The 20,709-nt window shown below is 39.1% G+C and overlaps 1 protein-coding gene across 11 annotated transcripts in view; it reads left to right on the top strand.

Moving 5' to 3' along the window:
• The window catches only part of git1 (G protein-coupled receptor kinase interacting ArfGAP 1), a 228,873-nt gene that overhangs the window by 123,886 nt on the left and 84,278 nt on the right, over positions 1 to 20,709 (top strand). For all 11 annotated transcript variants that reach the window (XM_072243748.1, XM_072243744.1, XM_072243746.1 and 8 more), the window contains exons 5-8: positions 11,095 to 11,181; positions 13,400 to 13,530; positions 15,096 to 15,190; positions 18,147 to 18,189. In XM_072243748.1, the coding sequence (XP_072099849.1) occupies positions 11,095 to 11,181; positions 13,400 to 13,530; positions 15,096 to 15,190; positions 18,147 to 18,189 (356 nt within the window). The remainder of the gene's footprint in view (positions 1 to 11,094; positions 11,182 to 13,399; positions 13,531 to 15,095; positions 15,191 to 18,146; positions 18,190 to 20,709) is intronic.

Genomic DNA, 20,709 nt, shown 5'->3' with positions numbered 1-20,709 from the left:
GCAGTTTCAACTTCCTGGGTGTCAACATCTTTGAAGATCTATCTTGGTCCCAACATATTGATGGCACGACATGACTTGGGCATCCTGGGTATGACAGTGGCTATATTTTATTGACTCTTGAGAATTGGTATGTCACAAACTTCTATAGTTGTACCATGGAGAGCATTTCTAACTGGTTGCATCACCATCTGGTCTGACCTGGCCACTGCACAGGATCAGAAAAAGCTGCAGAAAGTGGCAAACTCTGCCATCTCCATCATGGCCACTAGCCTCTCCAGACTCCAGGACAGCATCACAAGGTGATGCTTCAGGGAGAGAACATCCGTTATTAAGGACCCCAATCACCCAGGCCATGCCCTCTTCTTCTCATTGCTACCATCAGGAAGGTGGTACAGGAACCTTAAAGGCACACTCAATGTTTTGGGTACAGCTTCTTCCCTTCTGCCAGGAGATTTCTGAGTGGACAATGAACCCTCAGTATTTGTAGTTTACTCTCTTTTTTGCACCAAATTTTTTTTTTGGTATGTGTTATAATTTATACATTTTATTAGTGTGTTGCAATGTACTGCTGCTGCAAAATAACAAATTTCACAACATATGCCAGTGATACTAAACCTGATCCTGAGCTTTTATCTGCACCAAATCTAACCTAGCCAGTTCCTATGTCATTTAAATGCTTGCTGGCTTTATCCAATGCCCAACTTGGTTAACTCGAATTCCATAAGTATAGACAACAGTCAGATTTTATGTAAAATGCTTATTCTTACCTGATTACTGTGTAAAGCTTAAAAAGATAAATTTACTGAAATTTTGTAATAGTAAGTTAATTTTAATTGTATCCTGTACCATCTTTTCATGTAACCAGCGTTTAACAGTGCATGCTACTAAAAGATCTTTTATAAGATGCATTTCAGTTGTAGTTTAAAATGATGGATCTGGTGATTTAAATATACACTATTTGTTTTGGGTGCAGTTTTGTCCCTCTGTTATCTAAAACCCATGGACAATGAATTCATGAACATTACCATGAACACTCATAAACAATAATAATAAGGTTGTTGTGATGGGAGAGTCTAACTTTCCTAAAATTGATTGGTATCTCCTTCGAGCAAGGGGTTTAGATGGGGTGGAGTTTGTTAAGTGTGTTTAGGAAGGTTTCCTGACGCAATATGTAGATAAGCCAACTAGGGGAGAGGCTGTACTTGGTCTGGTATTGGGAAATGAACCTGGTCAGGTGTCAGATCTCTCGGGTTAGAGCGCATTTTGGAGGTAGTAACCACAACTCATATCTCCTTCACCATAGCACTGGAGAGGGATAGGAGCAGACAATTTGGGAAAACGTTTAATTGGGGTATGGGAAATATGGTGCTGTTAGTCAGGAACTTGGGAGCAGATGGTCCTCGGGGAAATGCACAGCAGAAATGTGGCAAATGTTCAGGGAACATTTGCGTGGAGTTCTGCATAGGTCTGTTCCATTGAGGCAGGGAAAGAATGGTAGGGTTAAAGAACTATGGTGTATAAAGGATGTAGAAAATCTAATTAAGAAAAGAAAACCTTATGAAAGGTTTAAGAAACTAGGTACTGTTAGAGCTCTAGAAAATTACAAGGTTGCTAGGAAGGAGCTTAAGAATGGAATTAGGAGAGCCGGAAGGGGCCATGAGAAGGTCTTAGTGAGCAGGATTAAGGAAAACCCCAAGGCATTCTATAACTATGTGAAGAGCAAGAGGATGAGCCGTATGAGAACAGGACCAATCAGGTGCGATAGTGGAAATGTGTGCCTGAAGTTGGAGGAGGTAGCGGAGGTACTTAATGAACACTTTGCTTCAGTATTCACCAGAGAAAAAGACCTTGGCAATTGTGGGGATGACTTACATCAGGCTGAAATGCTTCAGCATGTAGACTTTAAGGAAGAGGATGTGATGGAGCTTTTGAAAAGCATTAAGTTAGATGAGTCACCAGAACTGGATGAGATGTACCCCAGGCTACTGGGGGAAACAAGGGAGGAGATTGCTGAGCCCCTTGCGATGATCTTTGCGTCATCAATAGGGGCAGGAGAAGTACCAGAGGATTGAAGGGTTGCACATGTAGTCCCCTTGTTCAAGAAAGGGAGTAGAGATAACCCAGGAAGTTTTAGACCAGTGAGTCTGACTTCAGTGGTGGGCAAGTTGTTGAAGATCCTGAGAGGCAGGATTTATGAGCATTTGGAGAGACATAATCTGATTAGGGATAGTCAGCATGACTTTTTCAAGGGCAGGTCATGCCTTATGAGCCTGTTTGAATTCTTTGAGGATGTAACAAAAAACATTGAAGGTAGAGCAGTGGATGTAATGTATATGGATTTCAGTAATACATTTGATAAGGTTCCCCATGCAAGGATTCTTCAGAAAGTAAGGAAGCATGGGATCCAAGGAGACCTTGCTTTGTGGATCCAGAATTGGCTTGTCTACAGAAGGCAAAGGGTGGTTGTAGATGGTTCGTATTCTACATGGAAGTCGGTGACTAGTGGTGTTCTGCAGGGATCTGTTCTGGGACCCCTCCTCTTTGTGATTTTTATAAATGACCTGGATGAAGAAGTAGAAGGGTGGGTTAGTAAGTTTGCTGATGACACAAAGGTTGGTGTTGTGGATAGTCTGAAGGGTTGTCAGAGGTTAGAGCGGGACGTCGATAGGATGCAGAACTGGGTTGAGAAGTGGCAGATGGACTTCAACCCAGATGAGTGTGAAGTGGTTCATTTTGGCAGGTCAAATTTGAAAACCATATAATATTAATGGTAAGACTCTTGGCAGTGAGGAGGATCTGAGAGATCTTGGGGTCTGTGTCCATAGACACTCAAAGCTGCTGTGCAGGTTGACAATGTTAAGAAGGCGTATGATGTGTTGGCATTCATCAACCGTGGAATTGAGTTCAAGAGCCGCAAGGTTATGTTACAGCTATATAAGATCTTGGTCAGACCCCACTTGGAGTACTGTAAGCAACAGGAATTCTGCAGATGCTGGAAATTCAAGCAACACACATCAAGGTTGCTGGTGAACGCAGCAGGCCAGGCAGCATCTCTAGGAAGAGGTGCAGTTGACGTTTGAGGCCGAGACCCTTCCTCAGGACCCTTCTGAAGCTGCCTGGCCTGCTGCGTTCACCAGCAACTTTGATGTGTGTTGCTTGGAGTACTGTGTTCAGTTCCGGTCACCTCACTAGAGGAAAGATGTGGATGCTATAGAGAGAGTGCAGAGGCGATTTACAAGGATTTTGCCTGGATTTGAGGGCTTACCTTATGAGAATAGGTTGAGTGAACTTGGCCTTTTCTCCTTGGAGCGATGGATGATGAGAGGTGACCTGATAGAGGTGTATAAGATGATGAGAGGCCTTGGTCGTATGGATAACCAGAGGCTTTTTCCTGGGCTGAAATGGCTAACGTGAAAGGGCATAGTTTTAAGTTGCTTGGAAATAGGTACCGAGGAGATGTCAGGGGTACATTTTTCACTCAGAGTGGTGGGTGCGTGGAATGCGCTTCTGGCAGCGGATGTGGAAGCCGATACAATAGTCTTTTAAGAGACTCTTAGCTAGGCACATGGAGCTTAAGAAAATAGAGCGCTATGTGCTAGGGAAATTCTAAGCAGTTTCTAGAGTAGGTTACATCGGCACAACATTGTGGGCTGAAGGGCTTGTAATGTGCTATGGATTTCTATGTACCTCGGTAGCAAAGCCAATGCTATTTTGCCAGTGGGTGACTTCTTGTGTTTTAGCATTCAGAGCAAATCAAAAGGCAATAATTTTGAATATTTCCAAAAAATTGCAATTTTTAAGCAAATGTTAAGGCAATTGATGCTACATAAACGAGAGATTCCGCAGGTGCTGGAAATCCAAAGCAGCGACACAAAATGCTGGAGGAACTCAGCAGGTCAGGCAGCATCCATGGAAATGAATAAACAGTACATATTCTAGGCCAAGACCCTTCTTCAGAACTGGAAAAGAAAGGGAAAGGTGCTAGAATAATAAGGTTGTGGGTGGGGAAGGAGGATAACCTGAGGCACAAAGGGATTTGGAATTCCCTAAAGGATAATTTGCAGGTTGAGTCTATGGTGAGGAAAGCAAATGCAAAGTTAACATTCATTTCAAGACAACTAGAATATAAAATTAAGGATGTAATGTTGAGACTTTATAAAGCATTGATGAGATGTCACTTAGACTATTGTGAGCAGTTTTGGGCTACTTACCGTAGAAAGGATGTGCTGAAACTGGAGAGGGTTCAAACAAGGTTCACAAAAACGATTCCAGGATTAAATGGCTTGTCGTATGAAGAGTGTTTGATGGCCCTGGGCCTGTATTCACTAGAATTTAGAAGAAAGGGGTGCCCTAATTGAAACCTATCAAATGGTGAAATGTGAAGAGGATGTTTCCTATGATTCAAGATTCAAAGATTCAAAAAACTTTATTGTCATTCTAACCGTACATCAGCTCTGCAGGGCAGAATGAGACAGCGTTTCTCAGGAGCAGTGCAATCATAACATAACAAACGCAACACTAAATAATAAACATAATAAATAGTAAAACACAACAGCCACCTGTCAGTTAAAATCAAGTTATAAGTGTCCAGTGCAAGTTCAAAGTGTCCAAAGCAGAGTCAGGTAGAGCAGCTATTTAGCAGTCTGACTGCCTGTGGGAGGAAGCTGTTTAGTAGCCTTGTGGTTTTGGTTTTGATGCTCCTGTAATGTTTGCCTGATGGCAGAAGAACAAACAGTTCATGGAGAGGATGTGAAGGGTCTTTAATGATGTACCGTGTCTTCTGGAGTCTATGTCTATGGTGGGAGTATCTAAGACCAGAGGACATGGCTTCCAAATAGAGAGGTGTCCATTTAGAATTTCTTCAGCAGAGACTGGTGAATCTATGGCATTTGTTGCTACAGGCAGCTGTGGAGGCAGAGTCTTTATGGATATTTAAGGCAGAGTTTGATAGATTCTTGATTAGTCAGGGATATGGGGGGAAGGCAGGAGATGGGGTGAGAGGATCAGCCATGATGAAATGGTGGAGCAGACTTGATGAGCCAAATGGCCTAATTCTGTTCCTTATATCTTATGGCCTTGTAGCTAGAAGGTGATGGGTGAAACCAAGTGGGTAGTAAAGGTTAAGGGCTGGAGCGGAAGGAATCTTGCAGGAGAGGAGAATGGATCATGGGAGAGAGCGAAGAAGGTGAGATGAGGTAAGAGGCCAGAAGAAGTAAGAGGCTAGCGTGGGGAATAGAAGAAGAGGGGAGGGGGAGAGGAAAATGTTCCCACAGACACTACAGCTTGGCTCAGCCAACATTGCAGTGCAACTCAACCTGCTGAGCTAGGTGAGAACTTTGAAGTGGGTGTATTGAATATTAGGAGTAATACTTTGGAAAACAGTGTTAAACTATTCTCCAGTTGAGTAGTTGTGCCTAACTACAATTGCATAAACATCTACTTAAAAAGTGCAATGACCAAATATCATCTGGATGTGATTTTGAAGTGTTATTGACGCCATCAATGCATTTTGGGAAATGGCAAATTAGAAGATGATTAAATCATTTTGGGTGTACATTTAGTTTTGTTTAATAGGTCACGGACAAAGATATAACACATCAACATGCTACATATGTTCTGTTTCCCTGAAGCTATTGGACTAGCATTCCATAGTTGCCAGCTGATCTTGCTGAAACTGAAATAATGTTTTATGACATTAACATTTATCTCCTTATATACTTAAAATTCATCTTAAGGAATTTGGAAAAAGGCTTTTCTTTTAATAAATATTCAAGATTAGAAACATAAATATTACAGGCTATATCATGCCCTGGAGCATGCTGTGGAAAATTGCATTGTCATTCTGCACAGGCTAATAATGACAGTGTGCTTTGCTGAGTGTTGCACATCTCATTAAAATGTCATTACACAATAATCAGAATATCTTGAGACCAATTTGTGAGGCACAGAAAAATACATTCATTTATTGGAAAAGATTTTAAATAGTTGCTGAGCTAACTAAGGTATATGTATAGGGTTAAAATAATGTAAATGTGATAATTTTTTTTCAATTCTCTAAAACTAAATAAATGCATGAGTAAGAAATGCTACTCCTTATTCAAAAAATTACTATGCACTTTCTGTTTGGAAAATTAAATGTTGACAAATGATTTTAAAAATTCTCAAATTTAATTTAAAATCCCTCCAGGGTTTTAATCCTTATTTTTATAAGCTTAGCCCTCCTTACTCATGTAATTCTGCCCTTAAGTCTCCTTGAATTTAATTGGTTCACTGCTGAATGTGGTACCTTTTATATTAGCGAGAATGGTAGAAGTGATATTCTTTCCTGTAAACTTCTCTCCCACTATACTGTCCTATCTAAGTCTTAAGCCTAATGTCTCCTTGGTATCAATCTCCCTTTTCATGTTTCTGAAGAACCTTGAGGTTTTTGTTTGAATGCTGTAGAAACGGAAGTTTTCTTTGAAAGGGATTAGCTTACAGATGGCACAGAACAATGCAGTTGCACAACAAATCTCTCTCCTGTTCCTTCTTATATTTACTATGGGCCGGGATTTGAATACATTCTATTATATCCAGGGACATAAATTGGAAAAACATTTCTTCGAGCACCTCCATTCCATCCACCACAAGCGGTATTGCCCGATGGCCAAACATTTTATTTCCAATTCCCATTCCCATTCCAACATGTTGGTTCATGGTCTCTTCTTGTATCAAGGTGAAGAAGCAACACCTTGTATTCCGCCTGGGTCTGGTGGCATGAACATCGATTTTTCCTTCTGTCTCCCCTCCCCTCTTCTTCTATTCACTACTCTGTCCTTTCGCCTCTTTTTACCTGCCCATCACTTCTTCCTCCTCCTCTCCTATTGGATTCCTTCTTCTCCACCTCTTTACCTTTCACATCCACCTGGCTGCTTCACCTTGAGGATGGCTTTCCTGGGTGTGGTATATTAGCTACCGACTACTGTTATGTTGCTGCTCAGAGTGAATCTCAACAAAGATCATAGTATCTTTTTTGCATTTTCTTGGCAAATGCATAAGTTCAGGAGGAGGTGGATGAGATGACTGTCCACATCACAGCATATTGAGGGGCAGATATTCTGTTGTCGTGGAAGGATCTGATAGGGAAGCCCTTTTTTACTGCCAGCCAAATGAGGTCTTAATACTTATTTGTAACTTTGGAGATAAGGCCCTCTGTCAAATGACATTGGTGATCTGTTAAAGGAAACCAAGCCACAGGAACTTTAAAAGCAAAGAGTTTGTGCCGCAGTACCGCAGCACCGAAACTGGCCATTTAGCCTATCTAATCATTGACAACCTGATCCTCTGCCCAGTCCCATCTACTTGCATTCTTTCAAACCCTTCCACCCATGTACCTCTTCACACTTATTTTTTAACTATAAAATTGAATTGACATCTGCCGCTACCTCTGGCAGCCCGCTCTTTAGTCACACAGTGAGTGAAGAAGTTCTCTGTTTCCCATTAAATTTCATCTTTTACTCTTTCTAGTTCTAATCTCACCCACCCTGAAGGAAAAAAGACTGCATGAATACACCCTATCTAAACTCAGAATTTTGTATGCCTCCTATAAGATCTCATTCTCTTACACTTCAGGGAATAAATATCTAATCTGTTCAACCTTTCCTTGTAACTCAGCCCCTGAAGTCCTGCCAACATCCCTGTACAATTTCTCTCACTCTTTCAAATTTATTGATATCTTTCCTCTGGATAGGCGACAGGGTCTGCACTTAACATTCTAAATCTGGCCTGGACAAAGTTTCTTACAACTCATAACATCCTACTCCTATACTCGGTTCCCTGATTTATGAAAGTCGATGTACTAAGAACTCTCTTTACAAACCTATCTACCTTGCAAGGAATTATGGATCGGTATTTCCAGTTCCCTTTGTTCTACAGCATTCCTCAGAACCCTACCATTTACCGTAGAAGTCTTATCCTAGTTTGTCCACTCAAAGTGCAATTCCCCATACTTGTCGTCATTAAATTGCATCTGCCATTTTTGAGTCAATTTTCCCAGCTGATCCAGAATGGTTAGTTGGGTTTATATACTGCATACAGCTGTGGTCATAACTTTAGAGGAATAGTGTGATTATACCACAGTGGGTGCTGAGAAGATTCACATGAATGTTGGCCTGTTCGAGTATGCAGAGGTACTTGCTTTGGAACAGAGGTTGAGAGGAGATCTAATTGAGATGAATAACATTTAGTAAGTAACAGAGCCCATTTTCCTTGGCACAGTGGTCATTTGACGTAGGGGGAGATTGTGGAGTGAGTTGGAGGCAGTTCCTTGTGGGCCTTTTGTGCCAGGTTTCGGGGCTTCTCTGTGCAGTAGGAGATTGCGGAGTAATTTGGACTTGTGGACTTTAACGTGCCAGTTTTAAAATGAACATTGGACCTTTCGGAACTTTTCGGCGGGCTGCAATCTTAACAATCTCTTGTGCACACAGCAAGAGCCAATGAAAGGAAGCAGAGTGTAAGCAGAGCGTCCAGGCTTAGGTGAGAACAGGCAGTGGCCAGAACTTTAAGCTTGAGAAGTTGATATGGGATTTCAGGGTACCTGACAGTCTCCTGAATGTCTACATCTGCAGGAAGTGCATCCAACTGCTGCTCCTGACTATCAAGGTCAAGGAGCTGGAGCCAGATGAGCTGAAAGGTTGTAAGGGGCAGAAAGCCTTGTTAGATTTAAACACATACAAAGAGAACTTAAAGGCTTTGCCTACAGTACTCTGCACCAAGAATGTGAAGATAGGGATAGGTTGGTAGCTTCTTCGACCGGCATGGACTTGGCCAACCAAATGGCTGTCACTTGTGCTGTAAATTTGCTCTGATTCTATGAATTTAAAAAAAATTTACCAATGTTTTATCTGGTTCTCAACAGCGTAATACCTATAAGATTGTACAATCTTATATGTATATGATATACTAGAATCACGATAATGAGGGAGTCCTAAAAGGTATAAGTAGAAATTCGTGATGAAATATGCCAGGGAACGTACTTTCTCAAAGGAAACTTGAAAATCATCAGAATCAGGTTTATTATCACTGAGGTATGTCGTAAAATGTTTTTTTTATGGCAGCAGTACAGTGCAAGACGAAATTACAATAAAAATGCAAAAAAGGAATAGTGGGCTAACTAAATTATAAATCTCATTAGACTGCAATGAATATGCAAGTGTTAGTATTTAAAACTTATGAAAATGAGAAATGTTTGCATTTCTAGAAATCTATCTTGCGGTCCATTTTTCTGTATTTGATCACATTAATTCTTGGGAAAATATATTAATTTAAGCCTATTTTGCTGTCTACAATTAACACTTTTCCCCTGATTTTATAAAAAGTTTTAAATTTCCATATTTATGTCGGAGTAACACCAGAGGATAATTAAAACTGTCGAGAGGATCCCTCTGCTCCCCACCCCCTATTTGTGACATCTACCAGGAGCATTACATGCAAAAGTCCCAAAGCATTATTGAGGATCCTTACCAACCATCCCAGAATCTCTCTGACCCACTACTGTCAGGAAGGAGGTACAGAAGCATCAGGACTTGGGCTGCCAGACTGGGTAACAACTTCTTCCCTTAGGCTGTGAGAGTAATGAATACCCTGCCACCACTGACATCTTGGTACTCGGACAGCAAGCTGTTTACTGTTTATCTGTGCTACGCACTAAATGCATTTTGAATTATATTTTATTAACTTGTGTATAATAGTATTTTGGTTTTATGTGGTGTGTGATATATATTTTGTGGGTGCACTGTGGTTTGGGGGAACATTGTTGGATATGCGTACAGTCTGATGACAATAAACTTGAACCAGTACTCAAGTAACATCAATACTGGACTCACAACACGCTGGAGGAACTCAGCAGGTTGGGCAGCATCCGTGGAAAAGATCGGTTGACGTTTCGGACCAGAACCCTTCGTCAGGACTGTAGGGGGAAGGGGCAGAGGCCCTATAAGGAAGGTGGGGGGAGGGTGGGAAGGGGAAGGCTGGTAGGTTCCAGGTGAAAAGCACAATGGGTAGTAGAAGGAGGCGGAACCATAAGGGAGGTGATAGGTAGCTGGGGGAGGGGGAAGAGTGAAATAGGGATAGAGGAAGGGAGGGAGAGGGAATTACCAGAAGTTGGAGAATTCTATGTTCATACCAAGACTATTGACTATTCCCTTTTCCCCTGTTAAACAACTCTGTACAGGATTTCCGGGTTGCTACCCACTTCAGCTCTGCTTCACATTCCCATTCAGATATGTCCATACATGGCCTCCTCTACTGCCATGACGAGGCTAAACTCAGGTTGGAGGAGCAACACCTCATATACCGTCTAGGTAGTCTCCAGCCCCTTGGTATGAACATAGAATTCTCCAACTTCCGGTAATTCCCTCCCTGTCTCTTCCCCTATCCCTATGTCACTCTGCCCCCTCCCATTGTGTTTTCCCCTATTCTTTCTTCACCTTTCCTGCCTATCACCTCCCTGCCTCCCTTCCCCCACCTCTTTATCTTTCCCCTTACTGGTTTTTCACCTGGAACCTACCAGCCTTCTTCCCACCCTCCCCCCACCTTCATTAAAGGGCCTCTGCCCCTTCCCCCTTCCTGACAAAGGGTTCCGGCCCGAAACATCGACTGATCGTTTCCACGGATGCTGCCCGACCTGCTGAGGTCCTCCAGCGTGTTGTGAGTTTGTTTTGACCCCAGCATCTGCAGATTATTTTGTGTTTACATCAATGCTGGAAATGGGATGTGTTTATTAAAACCAAATTATTACAGGTATTGAAAATCTAGAATAAACAATGAATATGCTGAGCAAGTAAGGCAGCTTATGTGGAGAGAGAAACTGTTGGTATAAAAAGCAATGAAATTACTTAAGAAATAAAAAAATATTAAAAAAAATCTTAAGACACTAAGAGGAAGTCATAAGTCTCTTTGTTAATTTAAACTAACTTGCCAGTCTGATGCAGTGTTTATAATTTACAAATGTGTATCCTACCATAAGAGTATTAATATTTAACCTATGACTCTTATTTATCTGTAAAATGTCACTGAATTATCATTATTCTAATTTGTGTATTTGTCTTGCATCAGCAATTGCACTCCAGTGTACGAACAGGGAATTTGGAGACGTGTATCAGGCTACTCTCCCTGGGAGCACAGGCCAATTTCTTTCATCCGGTAAAGTTCATTGTGGAATTTGTTTTCCATGATTCATAGTATTCTATAATATTTGTTCAGTATAAAACTATAGTGAGTCAGTCAACATCACAAAGAAAAAAATACTGAAAGATACCTTCCAACATATTAATATCTTCTTGTTCAGGTACCGATGGTCTCTTTTGCATTTGTTTTATTTTCCATTTCATTTCACTTGACTTTGATTTTAGAATTAGCAATAAAATCAATACATTATTTTATATCATCCCTTTGCTGTTAGCAACTTTTAGTTAGTAAAGGATTCAGTTCATGAGCGCTCACTGATCATCAGCAGTCCGCTCACACCATACTTAAATTGTTTGCAGAGAGCCACTTCCACTAGTCTGAAGCATCTTGGACTCCAACAGCTTGATCTGACTGATGGTAGGACTCCTGGCAGCACAGCAAGGAGCCTTGGTCCTCAATAAAGCATCCTTAAAAGCTTTGGCAGATCCCATCCTGCAGTTTTGCCTGCAGTCAAAATGTGTGAGGGTATTTTTTTATGTATAAATCTCGAGGGGTGGGAGGGTAGGGGGAGAAGTAACATCTATCCCCCTTGTCTCCCTAATCCACAGCCCAATAAACCCTATCAAAATCATTGAGGTTCTTGGATCCTGCTCAGGCGTGAGATCAAAGTGATTTTCCTCAGCATTACTTTCAGGGAATCTAAACAAGCCTGGACTCTAGGGTGGAAACACTGAGTGTTTACTGGTGAGAGTGAACTTTGAATTTGGCATTCTAAATTTGTTATTAAATCCAGGACCTGCATGTTTGTCTGGAGATTTCTAACGTGTTTGAATAATTGTCTGCCAGCATAGGGCAGAGCCAGGTCACTTGCTTTTCAGTAAAACATTTTCAGTATACATTTTAATTTTCAGTCAAGCGGCAGTCTTTGAGCAGTCTAGATCCAATGGTAGAATTGCTCTTAAGTTCATAATAAACTAAAAAAGAAAAAAAAGTTTTATAGCAAAATAATAATTCATTTGTCTTAAACCTGCTGCAAATCAGTTGAGCTTAATTCTTGGTTTAAAGGTCAGCTCAAATCCTTATGCCAGATATATATTTTCTTACCGTCAAGTTGTGGCAGTTCCTCATCGGACTCTTCCGATTTCCTCCCATATCTCAAGGTACCAAAAATATCAGAATAATTTAAAATTCTAAATTGAGGTATTAGTATATTATATAAAGTTTTAGAAAATATTTTGTACGGGTATATTCAAAGTAAGTCATTCTGTTCAAAATGGAGCATTTCTGTATGTTTTATCCATATTTTGTAAGACGTCTGATTTTTGAATAACAAAAAATGCCTTGCAGTAGTGAAGTTTGTAATTTTATATGCAAACTAATGGTTACTTGGTATATAACATATTTACCACTATTCTCTGAAAACTGCAAAAATGGTTCCAGAAATTTCAATGACTATTTTATGACCAAAGTTGTTGGGCTTCTGCTCTATTAGCACAGTCAATCCTGATCAAATCTAAACACATTTCCACAATTGACATCTGGATTTCAGTAGTGATGAACATCGAGTGATTAAGGCACAGTCTGTTCCTGTATTTGCTCTTTGGTATGGTCATCTAGTTAAGTTAATTCCACATAGTCCTATTAAATTAACCTTTTAAAGTTTAATTCTATTTCGAAACTTGTATGCACCATCTTAGGTTATTTCATTGGCCCTAAACGTGCTTCAACTAAATTTAATTAACATTGTCTTACAGACTGACTTTATCATTTATGTGGTACGGTGACTATTGGGCTGTTATGGGAATAGCAATTTTATTTACATAAGTATGTTATGATAATTGCTTTGATTTTTGAGGTGCTTATCAGAGTAAAAGCCTCTCCTTGACTGCTGAAGTGCCTTCAACCTTTTGTCAAGCACTCCTTGAATCAAGTGTGACATTTCCACATGCATCTGCTTTGTGTTGAATGGCATTGATAATATTTCAGTAATTTTTTTCAAATTTAGTCTTTTTTTTATTCTGAGAAGTTGACTTCCAAGTGCTGCTTGGAAAACATAGTTTTTACTTCCTCAGTCCTGTGTAAGATGCTGCAAAATGTTTCATGGGATGACGTCAACTGCTGAATCTATGCATGCGGCTTTAAAAATGAAGCAATTCTTTAAGTAAGCCAATATAGTAGTTCTTGTTTACTTTTTAAAAATAAAATTAAATAGTTTTGATTTTCTACTCTTTAGGAGAAAGGTACCACTCCCTTGCATGTAGCTGCCAAAGCGGGACAAATACATCAAGCTGAACTTCTGGTTGTTTATGGTGCAGATCCTGGAGCACCTGATGTCAATGGTAGAACGCCAATAGATTATGCCAGGTCAGTGGAGTGGAACAAATATCCTCAATTATTACACACTTATGTCATGTTTAACTTGATGCCATAATATATTGCTCTTTTTTTATGAAGTAGATTTAGAATGACTGTTTATTGGAACTGCGTTAAAGATATGGGAAAGGAACAACAATGCTGTTGGAAACTGCTTTCCATAGCCCTTTTAGAAATTGTACTGTTGTGTATATTTTACTAAATTCTGTCTAATGCTTTTGCAATAGAAATAGTTTAGTCAGAAAGCATTATTATGGAAGTTTCATTATAGGTTCTTTATGAAATTGTGTTCATTGAAATCCCGAAGTTTTTGCCCTTCACACTTAGGAGAAACAACACTGACTTATTACAGTATAACAAAACTCTGGTCAGGAACAAAAGTCCATTGGAAGTCATAGTTTGGCAGAATCGAAAAATGATACTGCTTTTAAGAGCACACTGTTCCTTCAATATAGACGTCAGTACTCTTTGTACAAAAGCAATTCTTTAACATGGGGCAGAAGAAAGTGGGAATGACAGCCATTCATAGTCTGCTTTGCCTTAGTATTTTTCAGATTAGAGGTCTTCTGTACTGCCGAAATGAAATTACTATTGTTTGATTGTAAAGGCTCTTACCTTAGAGGTTAAGACCCCCTATAATTTAGATAGTATGAACCTATTGTTTAATGGCACCACTTGGATCAATGCCAATGTTGACTTACCTGTGGGTAATTTGAGTTTTCCAAAAAAGTTTAGGATAGACACAGAGCCTGTTTTCTATAATTATGTAAAAACATCTTGAAAACTCCATACAATTCAGGTTACTTTCATTTGAAATCCTTATTTTAGCATGATCCAGAAATTAAACTGATCAGTCAGTCAGCATCTGGAATTAAATTAGATTGGCTCTAGAACTAACTCATCTTGCATTCTTTTGCCGTATTTCAAGCATGTTGTTGCTTCTGGATTTCTGGCATTTTCTAAATTTTATAGAAAGATAAACTAGTTCTGCATGATGGTTTAACTAATAACCTATATATAGTACTGTGCAAAAGTCCTTGGCGCATGTAAAAAAAAAATCTGTAAAGCGAAGATGCTTTCAAAAATAATGAAATGGAACGTTTCTAAATATCAAATAAATACCATAAAGAGCAGTAAGCAGTAAAAGAACACACTAAATCAAATCAATATTTGGTGTGACTACACTTTGCCTATAAAACTGCATCAATACTTTTAGATACTGTATTGTGCAGTTTTATAAGAAAATCAGCTGGTAGTTTGTTCCAGGTATCTTGGAGAACTTGCCACATTTCTGCAGACTTTGACGGTCTCACTTGCGTCTGTCTCTCCAGGTAATCCCAGACAGTCTCTGAGTTAAGATCAGGACTCTTTTGAGGCTGTACCATCTGAAACCATATAAAAGATTTATGGTGCCTAAGACTTTTTCACAGTAATGTATAATAAGTTTATTTTATGTCAAAAATTAAACCTTGTATATTTAATGTACAGAATCTAAACCCATGAGCTCTTGTTCTTGTGTTCCTTTGGCTAATTATGACTTTTTAAAAATCTTGTAGACAAGCAAATCACCACGAGCTTGCTGACAGACTGGTAGAGTGTCAATATGAGCTTACGGACAGATTAGCATTTTATCTTTGTGGGCGGAGGCCAGGTAAGTAATTTCTACAAAATCATCTGAAGTCTACTATTTATGAATATGGCTATTAGTTAACTGTGTGGAACACTAAAGATCCTTCTGTTCGTGGTATAGTAATTCATTTGCTCATATTATACAAAGACAAATTCATCTCTTTAATCCAAAAAATGACTAATAACTTGTAGATTCAACCTTTAGCTGTATCCAAGTTTCATCTGATTGTTTAAGAGGATCCGCTCCGCTAATTTCATTGCTTCCAAACTATCATCTAGCATGGTTCTTAGAATTCATTTACAGGATATGAGCATTGCTGATAAAGCTGGCATATGTGTATTTTCGAACTGAAATGGCTATTTCAGAGGTGCATTTAAGAGTCAACAGCCTTGCTTGTAGATATTTTTGCAAATTAACCATAGTGAGAATAGTAGATCTTCACCCCGAACCATTAGTGCACCATCTTGTTTTGTTTGTGATCAGGTACTTTTAAGACACCCATTCCTGATTCCATGTTCATTAAATTGCACCTTAAGTTCCCAAACTGCAGATACAGAGTTTGATCATGAGCCTAGGATCTTTAGTCCAACAACAGCCACCATACGTATATCATACTCCTGAGGTTTTATTAAGCAGTTACTTTGAGGGCAGAAAAAGCTTCTTAATGGGTGTTAGAAGTATTTTGCAGATGAATGTAAGAAAAATTGCATGTAGAATCCTAAAGATGAATTTGAATTTAAGTGATTGCACAACCCCTCTTCAATGACCACCAATACATTTCTGGAAAGTATCTTGAGCATAGCTTATAGTTACCACTTGAGGTAAATCAGAGCCATGCTGCAATGCTTACAGGGTGAACTTGCAGTATCTAGAAAATCTTGTCATTACCCATCTTATGATTGTTAGCACTCAGATTACTAGTTGTTGAATTGTATCAAAGGCATATTCAATTTCTGGTCATTGTCACATTGAGTCCCGATCTCCCATGATTACCTCTGACCTTGTATCTTCCATAACAGTCAAGTCTTATAACAAAACTGAGACACCTTTATGAGAAGCTGCATTTTTCAAGTCACTGGTTCTACTTGTTGTGGCATGAGGAGCTATCTTCAATGAAAGGTGTGAGATTCAATTTCTCAATTTAAAAAAAAACACTTCAGAATCAGTGGAAAACAAGATGGCAGAATGCATTATCTCATTATACCTTAATCTCTTGTGATGTGATTTAGTTTATTAAAATCACTTGAATTTAGGCTCACCAACCGTGAAAATATTACATTTGGCAGGTTATCTTGTGAATTTTGGTTAAATTCCCTGAAACAATTCATCCATAATATTGAAATGTTTTAAAATTTGCATAAAATTGATTAGCTTTACCTGGAGAGGCTGAGAGTTACAAAATACGGTTTACACTAGGAAATTGAGAGCTATGACAGAGAATCCTTTGCACTTTTCAAATTGTGTCCTGAGCTTTCAAAGCCTCATCCCTAACTACTACAGGGTTTATGAGGAGTGTGATGGGAGACTTAATTATCATATGGACTTTGCAATAATATTAGGAGAGCTTATTACCGTATTGGATAGATCTCTCCACTTGTTTGACATGCTGACAGATCAGATTTCCGCTCCTACTCGCACCCTCCCCCAGCGACTATTCCTGAGGTCCTTGTTAGACTTTGATTGGAGCATATACAATCTTCAAAAGACACTGCTGCATCCTGCCCTAGTTATGTGAACATCACCTTTCACCAGGGCAACTTCCACATCTGCAAAGGCAGAATTGCTATTACTTCCATCTTTTCCCATGTTGTTGGTATTGTAGATTGACTTTTGCTGTTATTTTGATGGTGTTGTAAATATCCTGGATCAGGTCAGGTCACTCGTCTGAGCGCTGCTGGTACTGTGTGACCCAGTTCTACCTGTCGCATGGTCAGGTGGTCGGCAACTAAACCAGTTGCCCTGCCAGGCTTGCCTGGTGAGGAGGGTGGCTAGACACCCTACAGGATGAAAAACAAGACCTGTCAAAAGGGCGGATGAACCCTCTCGTAGGGTCAACGGCCATCTAGCAAACACGTGCTGTGAAGCGCGGAAAGGGCATCCCTTGCATTGAAGCTTGGTCTGCCTATTCACTGCAACAGAACTTCCCCTGGCCGTCTTGGACCCCACCATGCAGCTGGATCCGGGAGGGGATGTCGAGAGGGTGTGTCTGTACCTGTGCAACCCCCTACTCACCTAAAATCCATTCACGCGCACACTGTTCCTTTCTGAGGAGTGGGATCAACCCCACTAACTAACTGAAAGGAACCATTATCGTCCTATGGGATGGATAGCCAGAGGGAGAGCGATATCCTGAAGTTTTCTACACATCATCCTACAGGGCCATCACCAGCATAAGGACTACAGCAGTTTTAAAACCAAAATCCATCAGTACCTAGTAGCAAGCAGAAATAAACAGTTTTGTCTTCAAAGAGCACTTTGAGAACAATTCTTTGAAAAACAGCTGCAATAAATGCATCCTTAGAGTCAACATGAAACAGAACACACTTAGTTCTGGGACATGCAAATTACAAAAAAACAAGCATTTGTGTTGTAACAAACTTAATATTAGATCAGCTCTTATGAATGACAACTTTATCAAAATTTTGTCTAGCATCTTGCTGTAAGAATCTGTACAGTAGATTGGATTATAAGTTGCAGCAATTTACTGTTTTGGCCAAATGAGTCAAATATCTTAAGATAAAATTAACGTGGCTGCGATCTTTTTAAAATAAACCCCTATTTTGATGTTTAGTAATTGTATATGTTGAACAATCTGCTTCAAGAGCAGTGGGAAATACTACTTGGTTTTCACTGAACCTGAAAATCAGTATATTTCTCCAAGGATTCTTTGCTCCAGCACCAAATAGACACTTTTATATAGGCATTGCCCTTGGTGCATTGTTATCTCTACATTGTTTTTATTCTCCTTTTTCCATAGATCACAAAAATGGGCATTATGTCATCCCCCAAATGGCTGATAGGTGAGACTCCATCTTGCTTTATCTGTGAAGGATTAATAGTTAATTAAGAATGTATATGTTCACTCTCATTGATACAGATGCACTCATTTTCACAATACTAAAAATCTTATTATGAGAGCTGATACCTTCTCTATGTTTTACTATTTTACCTTTTTTATTTTGCTATTTTCTATTTTACTTTGGTTTCATTTATGACCCTGTCTCAGAATTTTGTAAATCTGTTTCTTTTCTGGCTATATTTATTTATCTATCCACTATATTTATTTTTATTCTAGATGTGGATTCTCACAATTGAATTTTGCAGTGATTTTTTTTCAGATAAAATTGTACATAAATCTAGACATATTTGTATTTGGAAAACTCTGAAATTGCTGGTCATTGATCATTTTCTAATTGGTGCAGAGAAGTTTCTCAGAATGGATTTCTTGATTACAGTGGTGCTGAAATTCTCAAAGCTTGCATATGCAAGAGGGTGGTGATAGAGGAAATTTTAATTTGTTTCCACACCTGATTAGTCATCACTGCAATTTACCTGTTACTCTGCATAAAGAAAAGCATGTCAAATACATGCACATAAAAATGCACAGTTCTGATTTTCTTGTGGAAATCCATCAATAACTTTGACTGATTTGCTTGACTGGGGTTCTTTGTTCCATTCCGTGTCATATTGGTCTTGTTTATATAATACTTTGAAGTTCTGTAATTGTGCAGGTGATAATGTTGCAATCATACACTCATACTGGCATACAATCCCTCAGACTTGTATGTATGTTATATTTTGGGGTAAGTAAATGCCAATTGTCCATCATATTATGTCGAAGTTTGTTCTTCTATATAGACTTTGGGTTTTGAGAATTATGATTCATCAGTGGTAGCCAAGTAAAAATTTATTCTAGATATACAGTACTATGCAAAAATGAGGCACATATAGCTAGGGTACCTAAGACTTTTCTACAGTACTGTAGTAATTTTATTTTTTCCATTGTACTGCTGTTTCCAAAAACAAAAGCAAATTTCATGACATATGTGAATGATAAACGTGATTCTGATGTGGGTTGCTATTGTGGACTGAGAGTGAGAAGGAGACAGGAAGAAGGGAAGCATAGTTGGAAAAGGGAGAAGAAAGCACCAGAGAGACATTCTGTAATGATCAATAAACCAATTGTTTGGAATGAAATGACTTTGTCTGGTGTTTCCAGGATGGGTGTATCTACACCCATGCCCCCACCCCCGACCCTGTCACTCCTTCATCGCCACCTGTCCCGCAGCGCTCCACCTTCGCCATTCCTAACATCTTTTGCTCCAACCAGATTTATAAACGTGCTCTCCGCTTCAAGTTGACAAATACTGTACTGTGCAAAAGTCTTAGGCACCCTAGCTATCTATACGTGCCTAAAACTTTTGCACAATACTGTAATTTCTCATTTCAGCACATTTCTAGGTCATTACACTAATCTGCAACACAGTATTTATATTCATAAAGCAAATGCTTTTATGAATAACTGCCAATTTGACTTCTGTGTTCTCATTCGGTGTGCTACCCTGTCTTCCATTCTGATTGTTTTGCTACTCCAGTCCTGTAAAAGAAGTGGAATTTTTATTTATGTAACTTTACAGCTACTTAAGTAAAATTCCACTTAATTTATTACAATTTAAAACTGCTTACTCCATATGGGTTGCGGGGTGGGGGGAGAGAAATCAGTAACATCTGTACAAGTATTAGTGATTTTGAGTATTCAGATTGTTTCCATCAAGGAGCTAGAAGGTGATTTTTGTTTTCAGTAGCTATGCAATAGTTCTCTTTTCAGAATTTTGCTTGACATTAGTCAACCTATCAATTAAATTTTCTCTGAATGCTTGCTTGTATAAAGTGTTATAGCACAATAGTGCATTCTCCCAAAAGGTTCCCTGCCTATCTTTACTCCACATGAGTTTTTTCTTTTCCTTAGCTTATCCTCATCACTATATTCTTCTATTCTTATCTTCCTTATGAATAGTTTTGTATTTGAAATCCCTAAATCTATTCATATCATTCAGCACAGCTGTTCTAAATGCTAGTAAGCTCCACTTTAATCACTCACTATGAGAACTGTTTTCTCCCGAATTCCCTTTTGCACTGTTCTGACCATTATCTTTAAGTGGAAAGTGGTAAGGTTTCTCAACATCGTTCCAAATGTTCTGATCTTTTAAATTTCAGTCTGATTATCTTTATTATCTTTCTGAAGAAAACAGGTCCAGCCAGTTCAGAATTTCCTGACATATACAACATCTACTGTATTTTATCTTTGCCCTCGCTAACAGTTCTACATCTTTCCTAATATGACCAAAACACTTTACAACAGTTTAGCAAAGATGCTTTTTTTTGTTAAAATAACACTTATTTCAGTTTGTCCTCTGTAGAAATAAACTATTTTTAAAAAAAAGATTTTATTTGACCTGCTTATCTCCTTTAGTGTATTTGAATCATAGAAATGCATGCTTGGTGGCAGAAACTGATATTTTGTTTTAATTTTAAACCAG

The sequence above is a fragment of the Mobula birostris genome, chromosome 25 (genome assembly GCF_030028105.1).
Source record: "Mobula birostris isolate sMobBir1 chromosome 25, sMobBir1.hap1, whole genome shotgun sequence".
In the NCBI taxonomy this organism is placed as follows: Eukaryota; Metazoa; Chordata; class Chondrichthyes; order Myliobatiformes; family Myliobatidae; genus Mobula; species Mobula birostris.
The sequence above is the reverse complement of the archived record's forward strand: the minus strand, read 5'-3'. Positions and strand labels throughout refer to the sequence as shown.